Source organism: Python bivittatus, unplaced genomic scaffold (genome assembly GCF_059951505.1).
Source record: "Python bivittatus isolate LINGU-HERP-01145 unplaced genomic scaffold, Pbiv_v1 ctg000320_np1212, whole genome shotgun sequence".
In the NCBI taxonomy this organism is placed as follows: domain Eukaryota; kingdom Metazoa; phylum Chordata; class Lepidosauria; order Squamata; family Pythonidae; genus Python; species Python bivittatus.
In genome coordinates this window covers 3,456,307-3,474,321 of record NW_028277052.1, presented here as the reverse complement: position 1 = coordinate 3,474,321, position 18,015 = coordinate 3,456,307, and the positions used below count along the sequence as shown (strand labels likewise).

At 46.2% G+C, this 18,015-nt stretch overlaps 1 protein-coding gene across 1 annotated transcript in view; it reads left to right on the top strand.

Moving 5' to 3' along the window:
* NECTIN1 (nectin cell adhesion molecule 1) overlaps positions 1–16,019 on the top strand; it is a 108,219-nt gene extending 92,200 nt beyond the window's left edge. Inside the window, exon 6 of the mRNA XM_088138990.1 lies at positions 10,302–16,019. Coding sequence (XP_087995116.1) covers positions 10,302–10,843 — 542 coding nt within the window. The 3' untranslated portion in view covers positions 10,844–16,019. The remainder of the gene's footprint in view (positions 1–10,301) is intronic.
* Positions 16,020–18,015: the final 1,996 nt, after the last annotated feature.

Genomic DNA, 18,015 nt, shown 5'->3' with positions numbered 1-18,015 from the left:
TCAGCAGGCGCTTCCGAGACCCCCACTTGTCACAGTGCTCTTCCACCCCACAGATCATTCCTGTGCCCTGGGAAGGACAGGCATCATTGATCTAACCTCCGTGGCCATGCTTGCTGCAAGATGAGGTTGAGCACTGCCAGTTAGAGTACATTAAAACGACGACTTGGTGGAAATTTAATATTTTATTCTTGCAATCTGTTCACGTAATGGCTGTGCGTTGCAGGACATTTGTTAGCTGAGGTGAATCCAGGCAGCGAGATGGGCAACTTTATCACGGTTGGCTTGCACAAACTTAATAAGGAGATTCCTTGGAGAGAGGAAGTTTGGGTTTGAAGGGAGCATGCTTCACCAAACATGTACATCATGCATAGAGAGGGGAGTTTCATGGACGGCTGCACCAGTCTGGAGCCAGCCAGACCTCCTTATTCAAAAGTAGCCAGATCTGTGCTTAATTGCTCTTTGCCAGTGTATACTTGCTTTTTAAGACACGATTCGCACCCACCATCCTGCTGCCTGTGGTCAGATGTTCAGCTGCAAGCTTTGTTAATGGGTCGTTAGGAGAAAGCCCAATTGAACTCCGTGGGTTTCCTCACCAACAAGGCAGTGCGTGTGTTTGTGTGTGCACAAGACAGTCTTGACTCCTGGGAACTACATGGACTTGTGTAGCCAATTTTCATACAGGTGGAGGGGGCGTTGAAGCCATCTAGTCCAGCCCCTGCTAGTGCAAGAATCTAGATTCAGACATCTCTGATAGATGACTGTCTGCAGCCTTTGCTGTAGCGTCATCGTCATACCTCATCATCGACATTATTGTTGTTGTTGCACTGATACTTTTCTTTTGAGAGCTGAAGGCTCATTTTATCTCTGTAACCATCATGCTGTGAGGAAGCTGAGCTGAGAAACAGCACGTCTCTGCAGGCAAAGGGCCACTTAAACCTGGATCTCCCCTTGCCACGTCTAGTCCCATCACCACCATACTGTGTTCGTTTTCCAGCAAAGAAGAGCCAATTCCACCATTTTAAATCACACTCCCAGCTGGGCTTGACCATTTATCTTGGAGGAAGACATCCAGGTGGTGGAGATCCAGGCCAGGAGGAGAAGCAAATCAGACAATAGCAGATGTCCTAAAGACATCAGCCAGATTTTGCCAAGTTAACTCAGTTCATCATCTCTCAGACTAGGGTTTCAGTGATAACCCCCCTTACTCACCCTCCCTCCCTCCCTCCCTCCCTCCCTCCCTCCCTCAAGATAATGAACGACACGGATTCTGGGCAAAATAAGCAAGTGATCTCCCAGCCAAGGTGTCTCCTGCCCCTTGGCAGTCTTAAGCAGAATGTGTGTCCCATGCTTCTCAGTGACTAATTAAACCAGAAAAAAGCAAGGTCCTTTTAGTCCCAATGCTGTCAGGATCTTGATCCAGGAGCAACAGCTGGGGATGGAGGGGGAGGCTTAAGCGCCCAACAAGAGATGCCATTTTTCAAAATCGGTTGGAGGTCTATTTGAAGGAAAGCAGGACCTTTAAGCCCAACACCCCTGATCTAGGGCTCACACGCACACATACGCCAATGATGTTCAAGAGCAGAATGCAGAATGGATGCTGGTTTGGGGGCAGCCTCTGGGAACCTCACTGGCCAGTCCCCCCAGCCTGCAGGACTGGAGACAGGACTTCTGCCTCTACCCCGGCAGAAAGATCTTGATTGACAGGCAATAGGTGAGATTAAGATCCAGCTGGAACCAGTCTCCCAAGTTGTCAGGGCTTGAAACAGCAGCAGCAGCTGCAGAACTGCTGGATAGACTTTCAGGGGGTCCATCCTGAAGCCTGTTTAAGCCCACCCTCTTTTCCCCTCTGCTAGAGTGCAGACCTGCTGCCTACTCTAAGGGTGGGGGGAGTTGCAGGCTTCCTACCAGCCCCAGATCCAGGCCAGGGTTTTCTGGAGACGCTTCTCAATTTGTTGAGGGTCGCTTGCTTCAGAAAGCTGGGGTTCAAATTCAGTTGTGAAGCCAGGGGAGATTAAGAATGGCTTTTAGGAGGGAAGGGGGGGGGCTGAGCTCTACAGCACCACTTAAGAGTAACCTCACTCTGAATCTGTTTCAGAATGCTATGTCGTAGCCCTGGAATATGAATGAGCTTGCTTGAGCATGTGCAAAGTGTCTTGGCAGTGCCTACTCTTGGCAGCCTACTGGCCACACGATAGATCTTTTTGGGTTATGTTTGTGCTATATTTTTTAAAAGATTTTTGAGAAAGGAAAAAAAGAAAGGAAAACAGGCCAACAAGAAAAGAGGGGGAAAGGGGCAGAAAAAGAAAGCACAAAGTAAATAAACCAGGAACTTTTCAGCATCATGGAGTTAAAGTGGACTACATTCGTTAGGCTAGAATTTTCACTGTTTCATTAGTTAGTTTTATGTATGAATATCTTGTATTGTTTTTAAAAAGGCAGGGCATTTTTGAAGTCCAAGTAATATATAAACATCAACAGCAATCATCTTTCTAATTTAAATGCAACTTTTTTTTTTAGAGAATGAATGCATTGTGAGTTCAGAATTAGGGATCAGAAGCTGAATTATATCAGGTCCCAAACATAAAGATGCATGCTAATTCCTCTCTGTAGCTGCTCCTATTTACGGCCAGCCCTTTCCCTCTCTCTCCCTGTTTTTTGTTTTAAACTTTTTAACAGATGCTAGTTTAGTTGTTTTCATGGAAATCCACACATGTATGAAGCTTTCTCCCACTCACTCTTTGACTTAATCCATGTTTGCATGTACAGAAGTCCCATGAAATGTACTGCTTCTTCTTGACCAGCATGGACTTGGGGTGCTAGAGAGACCCATGGGTGGCATTTTGACCAATGTGGGACTTGTGCATGGAATTCTCAGATGAGAAGCAGTGCCAGGATGCTCAAAGAGGTGAGACTGATTCAGCTTCCCTGAGGTCTAGAAACATTATGGAAGGTTTCCTCAAGCTGCTGCTGTGAGCCAGAGACAATGGGATTGCTGGAGTCCTCTGAAAAACGAACATGGCCTGCTCACGTCCAGCTGCGGAGGAAGACAAACCCAGGCTTGGCTAGCATGCCTTCTCCAGCTGTCCATCAGCAACAGGTGGGACTTGCTCAATTCCACCATTCCCTGGAATGGATCTGAAAACGCCTCCTTGCCTAGGAGTGGAGATTTCCAGCTCTCATGCAGGCCCAAAGCACATGGGCTCCTTGCTAAATAAACCCCCCATTGTCCTTCTCTGGCAGGATAAAAGGAACGCTGCAGGCTTGGCTGTGTGCCAGATGAAAATCCAGAGTGATCCTTCTGTTTTCTTCTCGTCCAGCTGCTGCCCCAGGAGACTGAGCTGTTGGCATGGGGACAGGAAGCTTGGCCTGAATGCAACAGCTGTTGGGCAAAGAAGAGGAGGGGAAGATCAATAGTAGCTGTTTGGGATGCTCAAGCTCCCTCTTTTTCATGGCGGTGGAGTTGGAGAGGTTTATAGATAGAGAGGGGGGAAGGAGGACCATGGTTCTCTCTAAGCCCATGCCACCTCCCTCCCTCTGCTCTGCTTCCTCTTGGTCTTCCTTCCCCTTCCAATTCCATCCAGGCGCCAGGAAATGTAGCGTTTCTGGCAAGCTACATTTTGAGGCCAGAGGTAGAACCTCCAGCATCTGCACACTGATTCTCCCAGAAGATTCATCCCTGCAAAAGCACTGCATAAGGAGATCTGTACTGGGGGAAGGGGACGATGCTGAAAGGATACCTCTGACCCACCAACCTCCTTGAAGTGGAAGAGTTTTCTTGAAGCCCCAGACAGCTACATCAGTCACCATTAAACGTACTGGGTTGGAGAGTTCCACTGAAGGCACCCCAATATTTGCAGTCCTCCATTGCATGAAGTAGGTGTTCCTCAATATATATCAGGTGCCTCTTCTAGGCTGGAAAGGAATAAGTCTCTCCTTTCGCAGATTAAATATTTATTAGGAAAGAAGGTCAAAGTGGCAACACAAGAATTCCGGCAAATAACTTTTACTTTCAAATGAGAACCTATATATACATAATTCAAACAGCTGTAATCTCTCTGGCTTGCTCGCTTTCCACGCAGTGGAGAAGAAGCCTGCCTCTTCTAGGGCATAGAGCACTTCACACCTGCAAAATGTTTGGCAAACCGTCAATAGCCATCTTATCGCTGTGAAAATTCTCACAGTAAAAGTGAAGACCTGAGACACACAACGCTTGCAAGACTTTGGCCTTGAAGAAAGCCTGGGCATTTTACAGTAGCCCTTTTGAGCTGAAGGACCCCTTGGTGGCAGGCTTGGAAAAGAAGATGTAGAGTTTCCTCTGAGCTCAGATGTGCTTGAGCAAGCCCATGGGATGTACTGGAGCATCACCAAAGGAAAAGTCATGATCCCTGGAGATGGTGCCAACCATCTAGGTTCCTCTGCCTGCTTCCATTCCAGGTGTTCACCAACTGTGTCCCTACACAATGCTTTTAGCTTTGATCATTCATCCTCTGGCCCTTGGGAAGAATCACTTGTGCCCATGTATTTCCCCCTTTTCCTCTCCATGCTGAAAATAAAAGTGATCTAAATCTGTACCCCACACCCCCTAACCTTATTGAGCTGGCTGGGAATTATGGGAGTTAGCATTCAGTCCATCTGGAAGGCATGGTTTGGGGGAGACTGTCATGGCCCACTGTCCTGAGTTGCTAGCTTTCCAGATTGGACAGCCTAACCCTAAGTTGGGCATTGACATAGACTGGAACACCCATCCAGTGCCTAAAGACAGCTGTCACAAGGGTCAGCCCCTAGCTGAGTTGGCTGATCTTGAAAAACTAAACAGGTGATTGCTGTTTGAATGGGGATCCACCAGGACATCCCAGAGCTGAAGAGCAGACTGGGAAGTCAGAAACATCTCAGAAGGCAGCTACGCCAAGTCACTTCAATCGTGTTGCCAAGAAGACAACATGGATAAGTCCATGGAGTCCTCAGGAGCCCAAGTTTTATTTGAAAGGGACTTTAATGGGTAGTCCTGCTAGTCTGGTCCCCCTTCATGGAGCAGGAAATCCAGCATGACACCATGGCTGGATTCACCAACAGGACAAGGTGATCCAGTGGTTTGTTTGGAAAGGGGGCTGCACTCAAGGCATTATTAGGGGAAAATGCCCCTTAAAACTTTGCACAGCCCTACAAACTAAGGCTAAGTGTGATATCTGAGCCTAGACTACAGATAGGTTATCCAGCTTGAAAGCCTCCATCCTGGCTGGGAATTTTAGGAGTTGGAGTTCAGAACACCTGGAGGACATCAGAATGGGGAAGGTTATCTTGGGTTCAAAGAAGAAAGCAAAAGCACCTTTGGGGATAGGTCAACATCTGCAGGATGGCAGGTCCGGAGTTAGGAATGAAGCCCTGACCTTTTTGAATATGTACACCCATATTGATTGCAATGTGTGCCCACCATCTTGCAAATTCTGACACATACACACACACACACTCACTCACTCGCTGTGGACATCCCTGCAAACTAGTTGATGCATTCATTGCTCATTAACAGTCCACCTGTGAACTGGTCTCAGATCAGGATTTCTAACCCTTCAAAGGCACATTTGGGGGAGCGATGCAGGGAAAATCTGAATATAGGAGGAGGAGGAGGAGAGTTGGTTGCACAGTCAGCCAGATGTTTAGACTGGATTTGGCATTTTTATCCACCTATCAAGTCTTTCCCAAGGACCTGGGATAGGCAGATGTTGTCCTTTGATGGTGCTAAAGGTATCATCGCAGGATGGAAGCTGTTCCAAGTAAAGCTGCCTTTTGCAATGGACCGGTGGTGATTTTGTCAATGCCGATGGTGTTCAAGTGGTGCCCCAGATCTTTTGGGATTGCACCCAAGGTGCCTATGACTATATCTTTGCTTTCTTTGCCACAGTTCCTTTCTATTTGCAGGTCTTTGTATCTTGTGATTTCCTCCTTTCTTTCTCTTCTGTTCTGCTGTCCACCATCCAGACTTTTTTGTCTGTCTTATCAACAGGTGTTAAGTCTGGGGTGTTGTGTGGCAGGTGCTTGTCTGCTTGAATTCGAAAGTCCCAGAGCACTTTAGCTTCTTCATTTTCTATTACTTTGTTTTGTGGTCCCACCAATTCTGGCTTGCAAATGGTATTTCCTGCAGATATTCCAATGCACCATTGTTGCTACTTTGTCATGTCATTGTTTATAGTCAATCTGTGCAATCTTCTTGCAGCAGCTGACTAGGCGGTCCACTGTTTCTTCAGCTTCTTTGCAGAGGCGGCATTTGCTGTCTGTTGCTGTCTTCTCAGTTCTGGCTTTAAATGCATTTGTTCTTAAGGCTTGGTCTTGTGCAGCCAGAATTAGCCCCTCTGTCTCTTTCTTCAACTTTCCTGCTCTTAGCCATTGCCAGGTCTTGTTGGATCCTGGTCAGGGGAAGCAACCGTAGGCTGAAACTTCCATTGTGTTGTGAAGGATAAACACACAACCGAAATCATCAGTCTCTACCACCACCAAGTGGCAGTGCTGAGTAGGTTCTTTTGATGGTCCCACCCTTCATCTGTCCTCCTGCTGTATTTCTTTCCCTGGAAAGTCCTCCCTCATTTCTTCCCCTCCTTTTCCTCTGCTCTGGATGAACTGGAAGGGATTCATAGTGTCTATTTGCCATGGACTTTCCAGGTATCCCTCGGTGAAGTCAGTTGCTTCATCTTCTGTGTTGAGAATAGCATTCCTGGCAGTGCCCAGAATTGGGCGTCAGTGGGCTTTGGAAGCCCAAGGCTAGTTAAAACATGGAAAGCATGGACTGGTGGAAGAAATTGCCTTTCTAAGAGAGAAAGTAGATGCAAATGTTTGAACTCGTATTCTTGCAGACAGCACCATGGGGGGGAAGGATTTCTTCAAATGTCATGGCAACCAAGTGTCACCAGGATGAGCATGAAACTATCAGAGTTGGGTGAAAAGAATCAGCATTTTGCTCTTGTGCTACTGAATTGAGGATAAGGGGAAGGGTGGCAGGGGTGGGAGAGGAAGAGAATTTGGGCCACGGGATTTTCTTTCCCCAGGAAGTTCTGACCTGAAAAAACATGAGCCAAGCACACATTACTCATGTTTTTGCTCACCTTGGGGAGTTGTGAGTTTGGCAGACCTCTTGGTTGAGATGTGCTTACCTTGTCAAGGAGATGCTTCCTACACGTCACCCTTAACTGGGACTGCAAACGGGAGTAGCGTGGGGAAATTACTTTCCTGTTTCCTCCCTTTTTGTAGCATCTTCCTTACAGAAAAATCCATCCAGTCCCTGTTCATGCAGAACCATTGTCTTGTCTTCTGTGTCACAGTGAAACTCAAAGGATAGTATGTAAGAGGGGGAAGAGTGCCTCTAAGCATACTACAGAGGGCCCTTTGCCTAGAATGATAACCCCAGACTGGGGGATTGGGGATTGGGGAGCATGGTTTCCAGTCATAATGTGTCAGGCAGAAGTGACTGTCAGCATCTTTTGCCAACATTTGTTTTTATCCAGGATTTCATAAGGAGCGAGTAATTTCAAGGCTAAGATCAGGAGGAAATCACTAAATACAGAACTGGAGAGTAATCATACTGACTGTACAGTGAAACCTCAATGTAATAAGCCTTTCCAGGGGGAGGGCGTCTGTTAAATCCAAATGGCCATAAGAAAATCTTGATTTTAAAGGACCCTTAATGTAATGAACAGAATCCGAAGCAAAAAAATGTCCACTGAATCCAAAGTCTGCTAAACCGAGGTCTGTTAAACAGAGCGTATTCGGTATTTACTTTTAATTTTGTTTGAAATGTAAATCAAATGGGATCCAACTTAGTTTTTTAGCCCGGTACATTTGCTACCCATCCCCAGCACAATAGCTGTAGTTTATGCTTTTCTTTGTTCAAATATTTGATGCATGTAAGTTTGAACAGAGCTGGTGTCTTTGCACGCACACCTTGTATGACCTCTTTTCTCACTTCTCTTCTCTATTTTGCTTGGAGTAATTCACGGAGAAGGTTACACTTTGTACCAGCACTCAAATTCCTCTAAGTCTAGAGCTCCTGTGAGTCTCCCTGACCATTCCCTTTGCGCGATGCAGTTCACTTCTCCATTTTGGGAAGACAAGACAGTACTCCCTCTGCGCCCAATTTGTGTGACAAGAGGGGACAGGATTCAGTTGTTTGGGACATGTCGGACTTCACATCAGACATGGCGATCGATCTTGGCTTTCCAGAAGCTCAGCCCCAGAGAGAGAGAGATCAGCCCCAAGGCAGCCACTGCTGCCTTTTCCAGTTAACAGACTCTCGGTCTTTCTTTTCCCACCCTTGAGAGTCAGAGACATCTGTTGCATGTTGACACAGCGAGATCGTGTCTGGCCTGGGAATTGTGTGTTCCTGCCTGGCCCACTTGAGCTTTTCCACCACATGATGTGGAGAGGAGGACCTTAAAGTCGTGAACAGAAGGCATTGAAGGAAGAGAGCCTTCTGTTCTTTGGGGAGTAGAATTTGGGGTCACCAAGGGAAATCATTGGCATTGAGCCGAAGCCACTGCCCCCCCCCCATTGTGGGCAACTTCGGTAGGGTGTAGATGAGGCTTGTCTTCAAGATTCCTAGCACTGAAGGTTGAATCCTGAGGTCTGCAGGAATGTAGTAAATTTGGAAATTTACAGAATTTGTAATGCCTGATCACATTTATAGGACTCGCTTTGTTTGGGGCACTTTGCTTGGTGGTATTCTCCTGCCTAGGTCAAGATCATACACATGTTCGAAAGCTGTCTGCTAAAATCAGCACACACCAATCTATCAAAATGCCCACCGCTCAGGAACGTTGGGGGATCAGCAGTGGGATTTGCCTGAGGGGCTCAAAACGAGCAAGATAATGGACACAGCAGCACAATACAAGCCCTACCCCTTTGTACACATGTGCACGTTTGTACAAAAGAGTTGAGTTTGCATTGTGACACAACACCTACTATTTTGCCTGCTTTGATATCTCTTCTAAGGATTCCCCTGGGGATGGCATGCCTATGAACCTTCAAGCTAAGGGTATTAGACCCGTGGAGTGAGGTAGACATCTCAGTAGCCATTACGGGTAGTCCTCGCTTAGTGACCGTTCATTTAACAATGGTTCAAAGTTACGATGGCCTTGGAAAAAGTGCTTTACGATCTGTACTCACACTTACAACTGTCGCAAACCATTGCACTACCCCCACAGTCACATGATGGTGATTTGTGACCTTTTTTATGAGAGTTATTAGGCAAATCACGTGATCGTTAAGCGAATTTCGACAGAAAACGTCCATTTGCTCAATGACCACGTGTTTCGCTTAACGGCCATCATAAAATGGCCGTAAAATTGGGTCTGGTCACGTGATGACTCGCTTAATGACTGCCCCACTCAACAACTAATTTTCCGGTCCCTATTGTGCTTGTTAAGTGAGGATTACCTGTAATCATGAAAGTGACAAATGAATAATATATTCATGACCAAACACAGGGTATCCCTTAACACCAGGTATTCCAAAATAAGAAGAAAACCAGTATGGTTTAGAGAGCATGCATATAAGAGTCAGCTTTTCTGCATTTAAAAGGGTGCAGATTGCCCAGCTACATATGAAAGCATTCTGCTGGAATCTCCTTGGTGCTGTAACTATGGTTACAATAGGTTGCAATGTTCAGATCTGCATTACAGCTACAGCATTCTACCTCATTGTTCAGTCTTGTTGGTGCCTCTCTTGATTTGGGTGCCTGTCAGATCTTAACATCTCAAATATGAACATCACAACCTCATGAACCACATCAGATCAGATTATCATGAGGAATTAATGCATATGAAAATTAAACTATCTCAGGGATTCACTGAATATTTGGCAAGAAGGTCCAGGCAGAATCTTATGTTAGTATTTGCAAGAGGAAGCAGAGAGGGAATTCATTTTGGACTCCATGAGTTTCTGAAGGTCTCTCACGGGGATGCACATTCTTGTGGACCCCATTGTGGGGTACAGGGAAGAAATCTGATTTGGTATAAGGGGATTACGTGCAATGCTGCTGGAGTGCCCTGGTTGGGAGTTATCGGCGCTCCTGCAACGGGCTCCATGAGAGGGCAAGGTTTTTCTGACCACAGAGCTGAGTCTGAAGAGCCCAGATCAGGGCTTCCATAGGTAGGCACTTCCTGCCCCCTTCCCTGGCTTTTCCCTCCCCTTTTCCTTCTCCTCATCTCCCCCAATTTTTTGAAATTATTATTATTATTTTAATTCTGAAAGCATGTGTTTGCCATTCCTCACAGACTGATGCTTGTTCCCCCTTCCATCTGTCTTTTCCTACCCAGAATTCCCCTACACCCCGTCTCCACCGGGCACATCCGTGGCACAGCCGACCATCCCCACTGCCGTGATTGGGGGCGTGGTGGGCGGAGCCTCGTTGGTCGTAGTGGTGGCCGTGGTCGTCCTTGTGGTGCTCCGCCACCGGCGCCACACATTCAAGGGCGATTACAGCACCAAGAAGCACGTCTACGGCAACGGGTACAGCAAAGCTGGCATCCCTCAGCATCACCCGCCCATGGCCCAGAACCTCCAGTATCCCGACGATTCGGATGATGAGAAGAAGCCCGGCCCACTGGGCAGCAACAGCTACGAGGACGAAGACGACGATGGCGCCGGGGCAGAGCGGAAACTGCGAGCCTGCCCCAACAAGTACGAGGAGGACTCCAAGCGGCCTTACTTCACGGTGGACGAGGGCGAAGCCCGCTCCGAAGCCTACAACGAACGGACACTTGGATTCCAGTATGACCCCGAGCAGCTGGACATAGCCGATAACATGGTCTCTCAGAATGACGGGTCTTTTATTTCCAAAAAAGAGTGGTATGTGTAGCTTGGTCCACCTTCTCCCCTCTCCTGCCCTCTCTTCACCTGCCACGTGCTGCCTCCGTGCCCCAGGGCTGGTGGCTGCTCTGCATAGCCTGTGTGCCTTGTCACACACCCAGAGCCGCCCCCCAACACACACACACACACACAGACACCCATCAGCTGGCGAGTGGGGCACAGAATACAGAGACCCTACAGAAGCAAACAAGAACTTCCACTGGTTTGGGGGCATTCCAGGAGAGGCAACGCAGGGGACTTGGGGGCCGGGGTGTTGCTTGGCTTCTTAATTTTGTTTTCTTTGGGAGAGGTGAGGAAGGTTTCTCCTCCCCCACTTAATTTCTCCAACTGAGTTTGGTCCCTTAAAGTGTCGTTTGTACTGATCAGTGGTGGCTTTGATGTTAATACTTTAATTATTATTGCCTGTCTTTGTATAGTGTACGAATCCCACCCCATCCACACCTCCTGGTTGCATCTTCAGGTGTCTCTTTGTCAGTCTTTGGGCTCCTCTCACCTCCCCCTTCAAAAACACTGGAATTTGTTTATTGTCTTAACGTTGGGGAGGGGAGAGGGCCAAAGGCACCGCCATGGACTTTGGAAGGCAAGGTGGGGCTGGGCGCTGCAGAAACCGAAAGCACAAACGCACAGAGCTGGGGCCAAGAGCGCCCTTCAGACTACCTGGATCTCTGTGCTTGCATCTTCCTCTCAGCATCTTCTGTTGCCATTTCCCACAGCGCACTTATGGTGGGAAGAGAAATATCACCTGCCTTTATCAATGACCACAAAAAGTAGACGCGACTTCATCATCAGAGGAACATTTGGGGAAAGAAGCAAACAACAGAGTGCATGATATCCAGGGAGGAGAAGCATAATAAGCGTGGGTCTTTTTTCGTTGTTTTGTTTTTAATTACGATTTTAAGAGAGAGGTACAGGGTCTGTCAAGATTTGCATGCCGCATTATCTCTTTTTTCCCCCAAGTTTGCTCCTGGCCCCAACATTTCTGTTGATGAGGATCAACTTAGATTCACTTTCCCAACTCCACTTCCTACCCATTTCCCATTCCTGGAATTATCAGTTAGCGAACAGACTAGCAAGAAGATGCTTGTTCTCCTTCATCAAGTCACAGTGTTTATTGTTGGAAGTCTGCAAGGGAACTGGCAGAGCTCAACAGACTGAACATTAGCTTTGTAGGCATGCAGGAGGCTCCAAGTCCAGTCACTGGCTCTTCCAATTAAATAGCCTCAAGTGGCAAGCAAAGAGAGATGTGTGTGAAACTAGAAAATGTGTTTTTGTTTGGGGCTCAAATCAAAACTGCTCTGCTGGAATGCTTTGAGTTGGCCTGTATGTTTGGAACAAAACTTGAAATGGATTGAATGTTCCATCAGAACAAAACTTGAAAAAAATTGAGTGTTCTGTTGGAACAAAACTTGAAATATTTTATGTGGTTGACCATCAGAAACAGGAGGACCTACTGCTGCTTCTTTGTTTTTCATTCCAGGACCATAAAATAAGTGGGCAGGTGGCCCACGCAGAATGCTATCTACCACCCCAATTGTAGAAAATTTGGCTATGTGCATGATTTTTATAGAGTGTCTTCAATTTTTTTAAATAAATCTTTTGGGTTGCTCAGCCAACGGATAACAGGACAAACAGAGCAACTCAATTCCTTAACATTCCTTTCCATTAGTACATCTTCTGTACAGGGTTTTCTTAATGTTTTGAAATGTTAAAACATTTAATGTTGATGGAGATTTTTTAAGAAATCAGGACAGTGTCCAATTTTCTGTTGGCACTGTTTTGGTTTGGGCTTTTTCAGTCTGCTAGCCATGTCCAACTCTGACAACATCATCTGTCCTGATGTTTTTGCTTGCATATAGAGGTAGCTGCTGTTGCAAAAAAAAAAAAAAAAAAAGCAGGGAGACTCATTGCACTTCTTAATTGCATGAGCAGTGCAAGAGAGCATGACAGAGTGTACCCATACACCAAAATTCAGCAGTTCCACCAAGCCAACGTTGTCCTAGCAGTGTTTGAATTTATACAAACTCAGCAGCATTAGCAGCCCTTGGGTGTGAAGCAAACTAGTGTACATGGACACAGATACACACACACACGCACATTTGCATTACCTGCCTGCAAAATAAAGCACAACACAGTGTTCATGAAAGCCACCCATTCTCCCAGCTGAACGCTAACCTCCCCGTAGCAAGATTTATTTAAAACAAAAAGCATGATCTTGCCAGGTAGTCTGGCATTTCTGCAGCTGCATGCAAGCTCCTTCTGTGTTAAATTGCTTCTTTCCACTCAACACTTCAGTCCCTCATCAGACTGTCCATTCTAAAATCATAACAGCAGGGACATGACCGGGTCCAGATGCAGGGCTGGCTGGCTCCCTACTAATCTACAGCATGGAATAAAATGTCTGCAATAAAAAAATTAATGGAGGAATCTGGATCAAAGTTTTGATCTGCTCAGGATCCAAAATGATAGAAACATATGTGGCTTCTGTAGGTTCAATCCACCTGTCTGAGACTCCTGTTTTACATGCACAGTATACCAAAGCTGTAGGTTTGTAGTCCGGCAGAAGCATCAGCCGATTTAGTAAAAATACAAGATTCCTACTTGCTCTGGAAGAATCCCTGCCTTCGTGTCCATATGTCCTAAATCACCACATGTTGCCTGCCTCCGGTCCTCCTCACTTTCCTCAGATTTCACCGGAGAAGAGACTCATTAGCTTCCCCAGAGTGCAGCTAATAGTATCCCCTTGAAGATTTGGTACAGTAACCTCTTTAAGGTATTCTTCAGAATTTTGATCAGTGTGATAGGACCGGTGTTTTCAAAGCCTGGAGGGTGCGTTGATTGGAAACCCAATGGTTGGAGGATAGTTACAGTTGCTATAAGCTCAGGTGGTTAGCTATTTTTTGGCACATGGGAGTTGTCGTCCAAACTTTTGGAAGACAGCAAGGTTGCTCAGCCCTGAGATAGCCCTTTGAGGTAGCCGTTCTCTTTCAGCTGTAAGTCTGCCTCCCCAGCCCTGACTTTTCCTCCCTGAAAATGGTAGGATGTTTGGGCCTTGTCAAGAATCACCTAGACCAGTGTTTCTGGCTGGGGACTTCTGGGAGTGTTTCTGGCTGGGGACGTGTGGAAGTCCACACGTCTTCAAGCTGCCAAGGTTGAGACATACTGACCTAAACTAATTCCATTTCCTTTGGACCAGTGGTGAGTTCTCTTCCCATTGGCAAGAACTAGCCTCCCTCTAATGGGCTTCCTTCCCTTTCTTTGAACAGGATTTTTCAAATGTCCTTGCTGATCAATCTCTCTGGGCACCAACTCAGCCCATGACTTTTTAAGTTTCTTGACCCTGGGCCTCCTTGTACACCTTGGGGAGTCCTAGGGCCACTACGAGAGGATCCTTTTAGATATCAAAGTAACCATATTTTCTGTGATCAGGGTGCATGATCATTTCAGCCTTACTACTTGTACATGACAGGCTGGAGACAGACTCTTAGAGTCATGCATGCTTCTAAAAAAAATCTGCAAAATCTGATTAAAGAGTCAAGGCAAGAAATATACGTCTCTCGACCATGACCTAATATCGCCTTTGCTATTTTGTTTTTAGACCATTCTCTGTCTTTAGCTATAAGAGAGATGGGCTTGTAAAAGAGCAGGTTTTTATGAAAAAACTGCAGGTATGTGAGACTAAGAAATGCCAACTGGTTTGGGTCACAGTCCTATCAAATGTTGCACATGGCTTCCATCAGTGGACACTGCTCCAAACTGCACATTTGTTCACTGAAGGCCACCATCCTCCCTCTGGATTGTCATCAGCATTAGAGGGTCAGGTCCTGGGTAGACATCTTCTTGGCATGGAGATTCTATTTAAGTATGAAGACTCTTATTAGTTATCTCTAGAGTGATCTTCCACACGCGGCAAGACTCTGTTCTCATTGGGGAGGGTAGGCAGTGCTTCAAACATTATGGGAGTCAACCAAAATAGAACCCCAACTTTCCTTCTGGATTGTAATCCAGACCCAACATTACTCCTGTTCCCAGTTTTTCTACCAAATGAAGCTCTGTATGGCAGACCACATCTGGCTGGAAGAAAACATGCCAGGTGTTTTGGGGAGGAATTTATGGGTGAGCTTTACCCATCACAGTTCCCCCCAGCAATTGGACTTCCCTTATTTCACGATGAGACCAATTTCCTTTCTTCTCTTCTTTTTGAATCATTTCTTTTTTTATTCCAGCAGTTTAAAAAAAAACAAAAAGAGAAGACAGCTAGAGTTCTCGTGGGGAGAAAATGACCCCCACCATAAGTGTTGAGGTTGGGTGAAAATAAGAGAGTCTTGCTGGAAAAAGGCTTAGATGGGGGTTTTAAACGGAGGTCTAGTTCATTCTTTGGACAGAACAGGTTTGGGCTGTTAATTAATCCAAATCACAGAAGGGTAAGGCCACTGAAAAAATATTTGGGGGGTGGGATTATGCACGAGAGCAGAGGAACTCTGCTCACACCACCAGTGAAATTTGTCCAGAAAATAGAGTGAGGTTTGATCCTCATTCTGGATTTATGAACCAAAAATACAAGGTTACAGTGCAGGCAAAACTTCCTATAAGGTCTTCTCTTGAAAGCAAATGTGTACATAGCGCTTTTCTGAGATAAGATATCCAGGCAGTGCAAATAAATGCCACCAGATAATAAACTGCATTATTTTTATTTCCTTTCTTTTCTAAATTCCAATGTATTCCCTTCACTCAGATGAGTCTCTCTATACTTTATCTGTCTCCTGCCCATTCACCACATTCCTGCTATAATAAACATTGTGGCATAAGATAAATAAAAAGGTCAATTTTGGGGGGGGGTGTTATCTGTGTTGTAAGTGCTTTTTTGTAAAAAAAAAAAAAAAAAGTGGAGACGAAGAAAAATATTATAGATAGTGTAATGAACTGAACTTGCTTTCATTAGTTGTTTTATTTTTAATTTTCCCCATTCTTTGTAATGATTTCCTTTGTTCCTTTGTTTAATTTTTTTTGTTTGTTTCGGGGGGAAATGGAGGGAATTTTCATTTGGAGGCAGCACTCGCTTTACCTTCTTTTACTTGTATAAAATAAAATTTTAAAAGAAAGAGAGAGAAGAATAGTGGTTCAACTGTTGAAAGAAGTGTACTTTTTTATAAATAAAGAATTTTAAAACAAGGAAGCTGTGGCGGCCTTCTCTTTCTCATTTGGAAGCCCTATAAGTCACTCATCGCCAGATTTTGTACGTCTGGGGCAGTCTGTGCTGGACGTTGTATGTCCTGAGGAGTATAGGTGGAGGGAGAAATGGGGTTATTCCTTTGCAATGACTTCTGGGGTCGGTTGGCTTCTAATAAACCAAACCAGGTCTGTGTATGGCAGCCATTTTGGAAAGAAGATGTCCACCAAGCAGGATCCCTTTTCTTTTCCTGTGAAAAGAATCTCTTTGATTAACCCCATTAATCCCGCTGATTAACCTTCAGGAGAGTTTGATCTAGTCCTGAAAGTCACGTCTTTCATCATGTCTCCCTTCCGTCTCTTTAAACGTTACCATGTGGGGATCTCTTTTGGAGGTCATGGGGGCATACCTTGGAGAGTGGAGATGCATTCGGCCATGGGTTCAAAGCTATATATCTGTGCCGCTGCTGGCCATACACAGTTCATACACAGTTGTGCATGTGGTGAACTAATCCTGTCTTTCCCCACAGGCTGGTCCAGAAATGGATCAATGGAGGACGGAGTTCTCACCATGTCACTTCTCAGAAGGTCTCTTGGCAGTGGAAAGCAAGCCTTCCAGATGCCTACTGGGGCATTTGGGTTGTTATTGGAGGGGATGGTACTTGCATTTAGGGGAAGGAAAACTATTCAGCTAGATTAATTTAAAATCCAAGCTATGTTAGAGGATCCAGTCTAGAAGGCTGCAACATCACCTCAGGTCAGAAGCCCATCTCTTTCCTCACCTGTGCAACGGCCCTTCCCTTTCTGTTTTCACTGTTTTGAACATATTGAGATTCCACCCAGGTGTTTCTTCTTCTGCTGCCCTCTTCCGGGCCCAGAGCTGCCGTGAAGAAGGCCCAGCTGTGGAATAGATCTGCCTTGCGCACTGAATCCCTTTCCATTGCAAATGCTGCCGCACAAGGTGATGGACGATAGGAAAATGCGAGGGAAAGGAAATGCAGAGTTTCAGTCAGAAAGGAGAGCCAAGGGGAAGGGGCGAAAGAGGATCCCCAAATCCCTGGATCGTGTAAATCTAGATTCCTCGCAGCTGGCTCAGTCTGGCCGAGTTCAGCTCAGCCCAGGAAGAGAACAAAGACACACAGATTGGAGTCGGAGCTGAAAGGAGACAAGGGAGGGAAGAAAACCACAGCTGTGGAGGGCCTGGCATGGCTGTGACAACCCTAGGGAATGTGTGCCTTTGTGTTCCCAGGCTTCTCTCTTGCTCTCTCAGAGATGGGTAGAGCCAAAAGAAGAGGGCAGAGCTGAGGTTTTTTGGAGATGCAGGAAGCTGGAGCTCTTGCTCCAGTTTTCCCCCCACCCCAGAACTAACAAGGAACAGGTGCACGTCCACCAGGCCCGGGAGGGAAGCCAGCTGTTGGGAGCTTTTCCAGGTGATGCTGGCACTTCAGGGGAGGCCTTTGCTCCCCCAGGAGCTTTGCACAGTACAAAGTAAGAGTGCAATGCACTTCTGGGGGCCCTGTCCTCCCAAAGAGGGGCAGAGCTAGGCTAAAAACTAAAATCCATTTCATTCGCCCTTGATTAACCTTCAGGGGAGTTTGATCTAGTCCTGAGAAGTTCATCTTTCTTCATGTCTCCCTTCCGTCTCTTTAAACGTTTCCATGTGGGGATCTCTTTTGGAGGTCAGTGGGGGCATACCTTGGAGAGTGGAGATGCATTCGGCCATGGGTTCAAAGCTATATATCTGTGCCGCTGCTGGCCACACACAGTTCCTTCTAGTACACACACACACACACACACACACACACACACACATCTTTATTGGGTCAATGACCACTTCCTTCTAGTACAATGACCAGTCGTAATATTGACAGGCAGGTAGCCAGCAAGCCAAAACGGCTTTTCTAGTTAGGGTTGGGGTAGAAACATGTCTTCCTGGCCTCCTGAGGGGCATTCAGTCTCTTTTTTCCCCCAAAGGATCTCTTTGGCCCAGTTCTC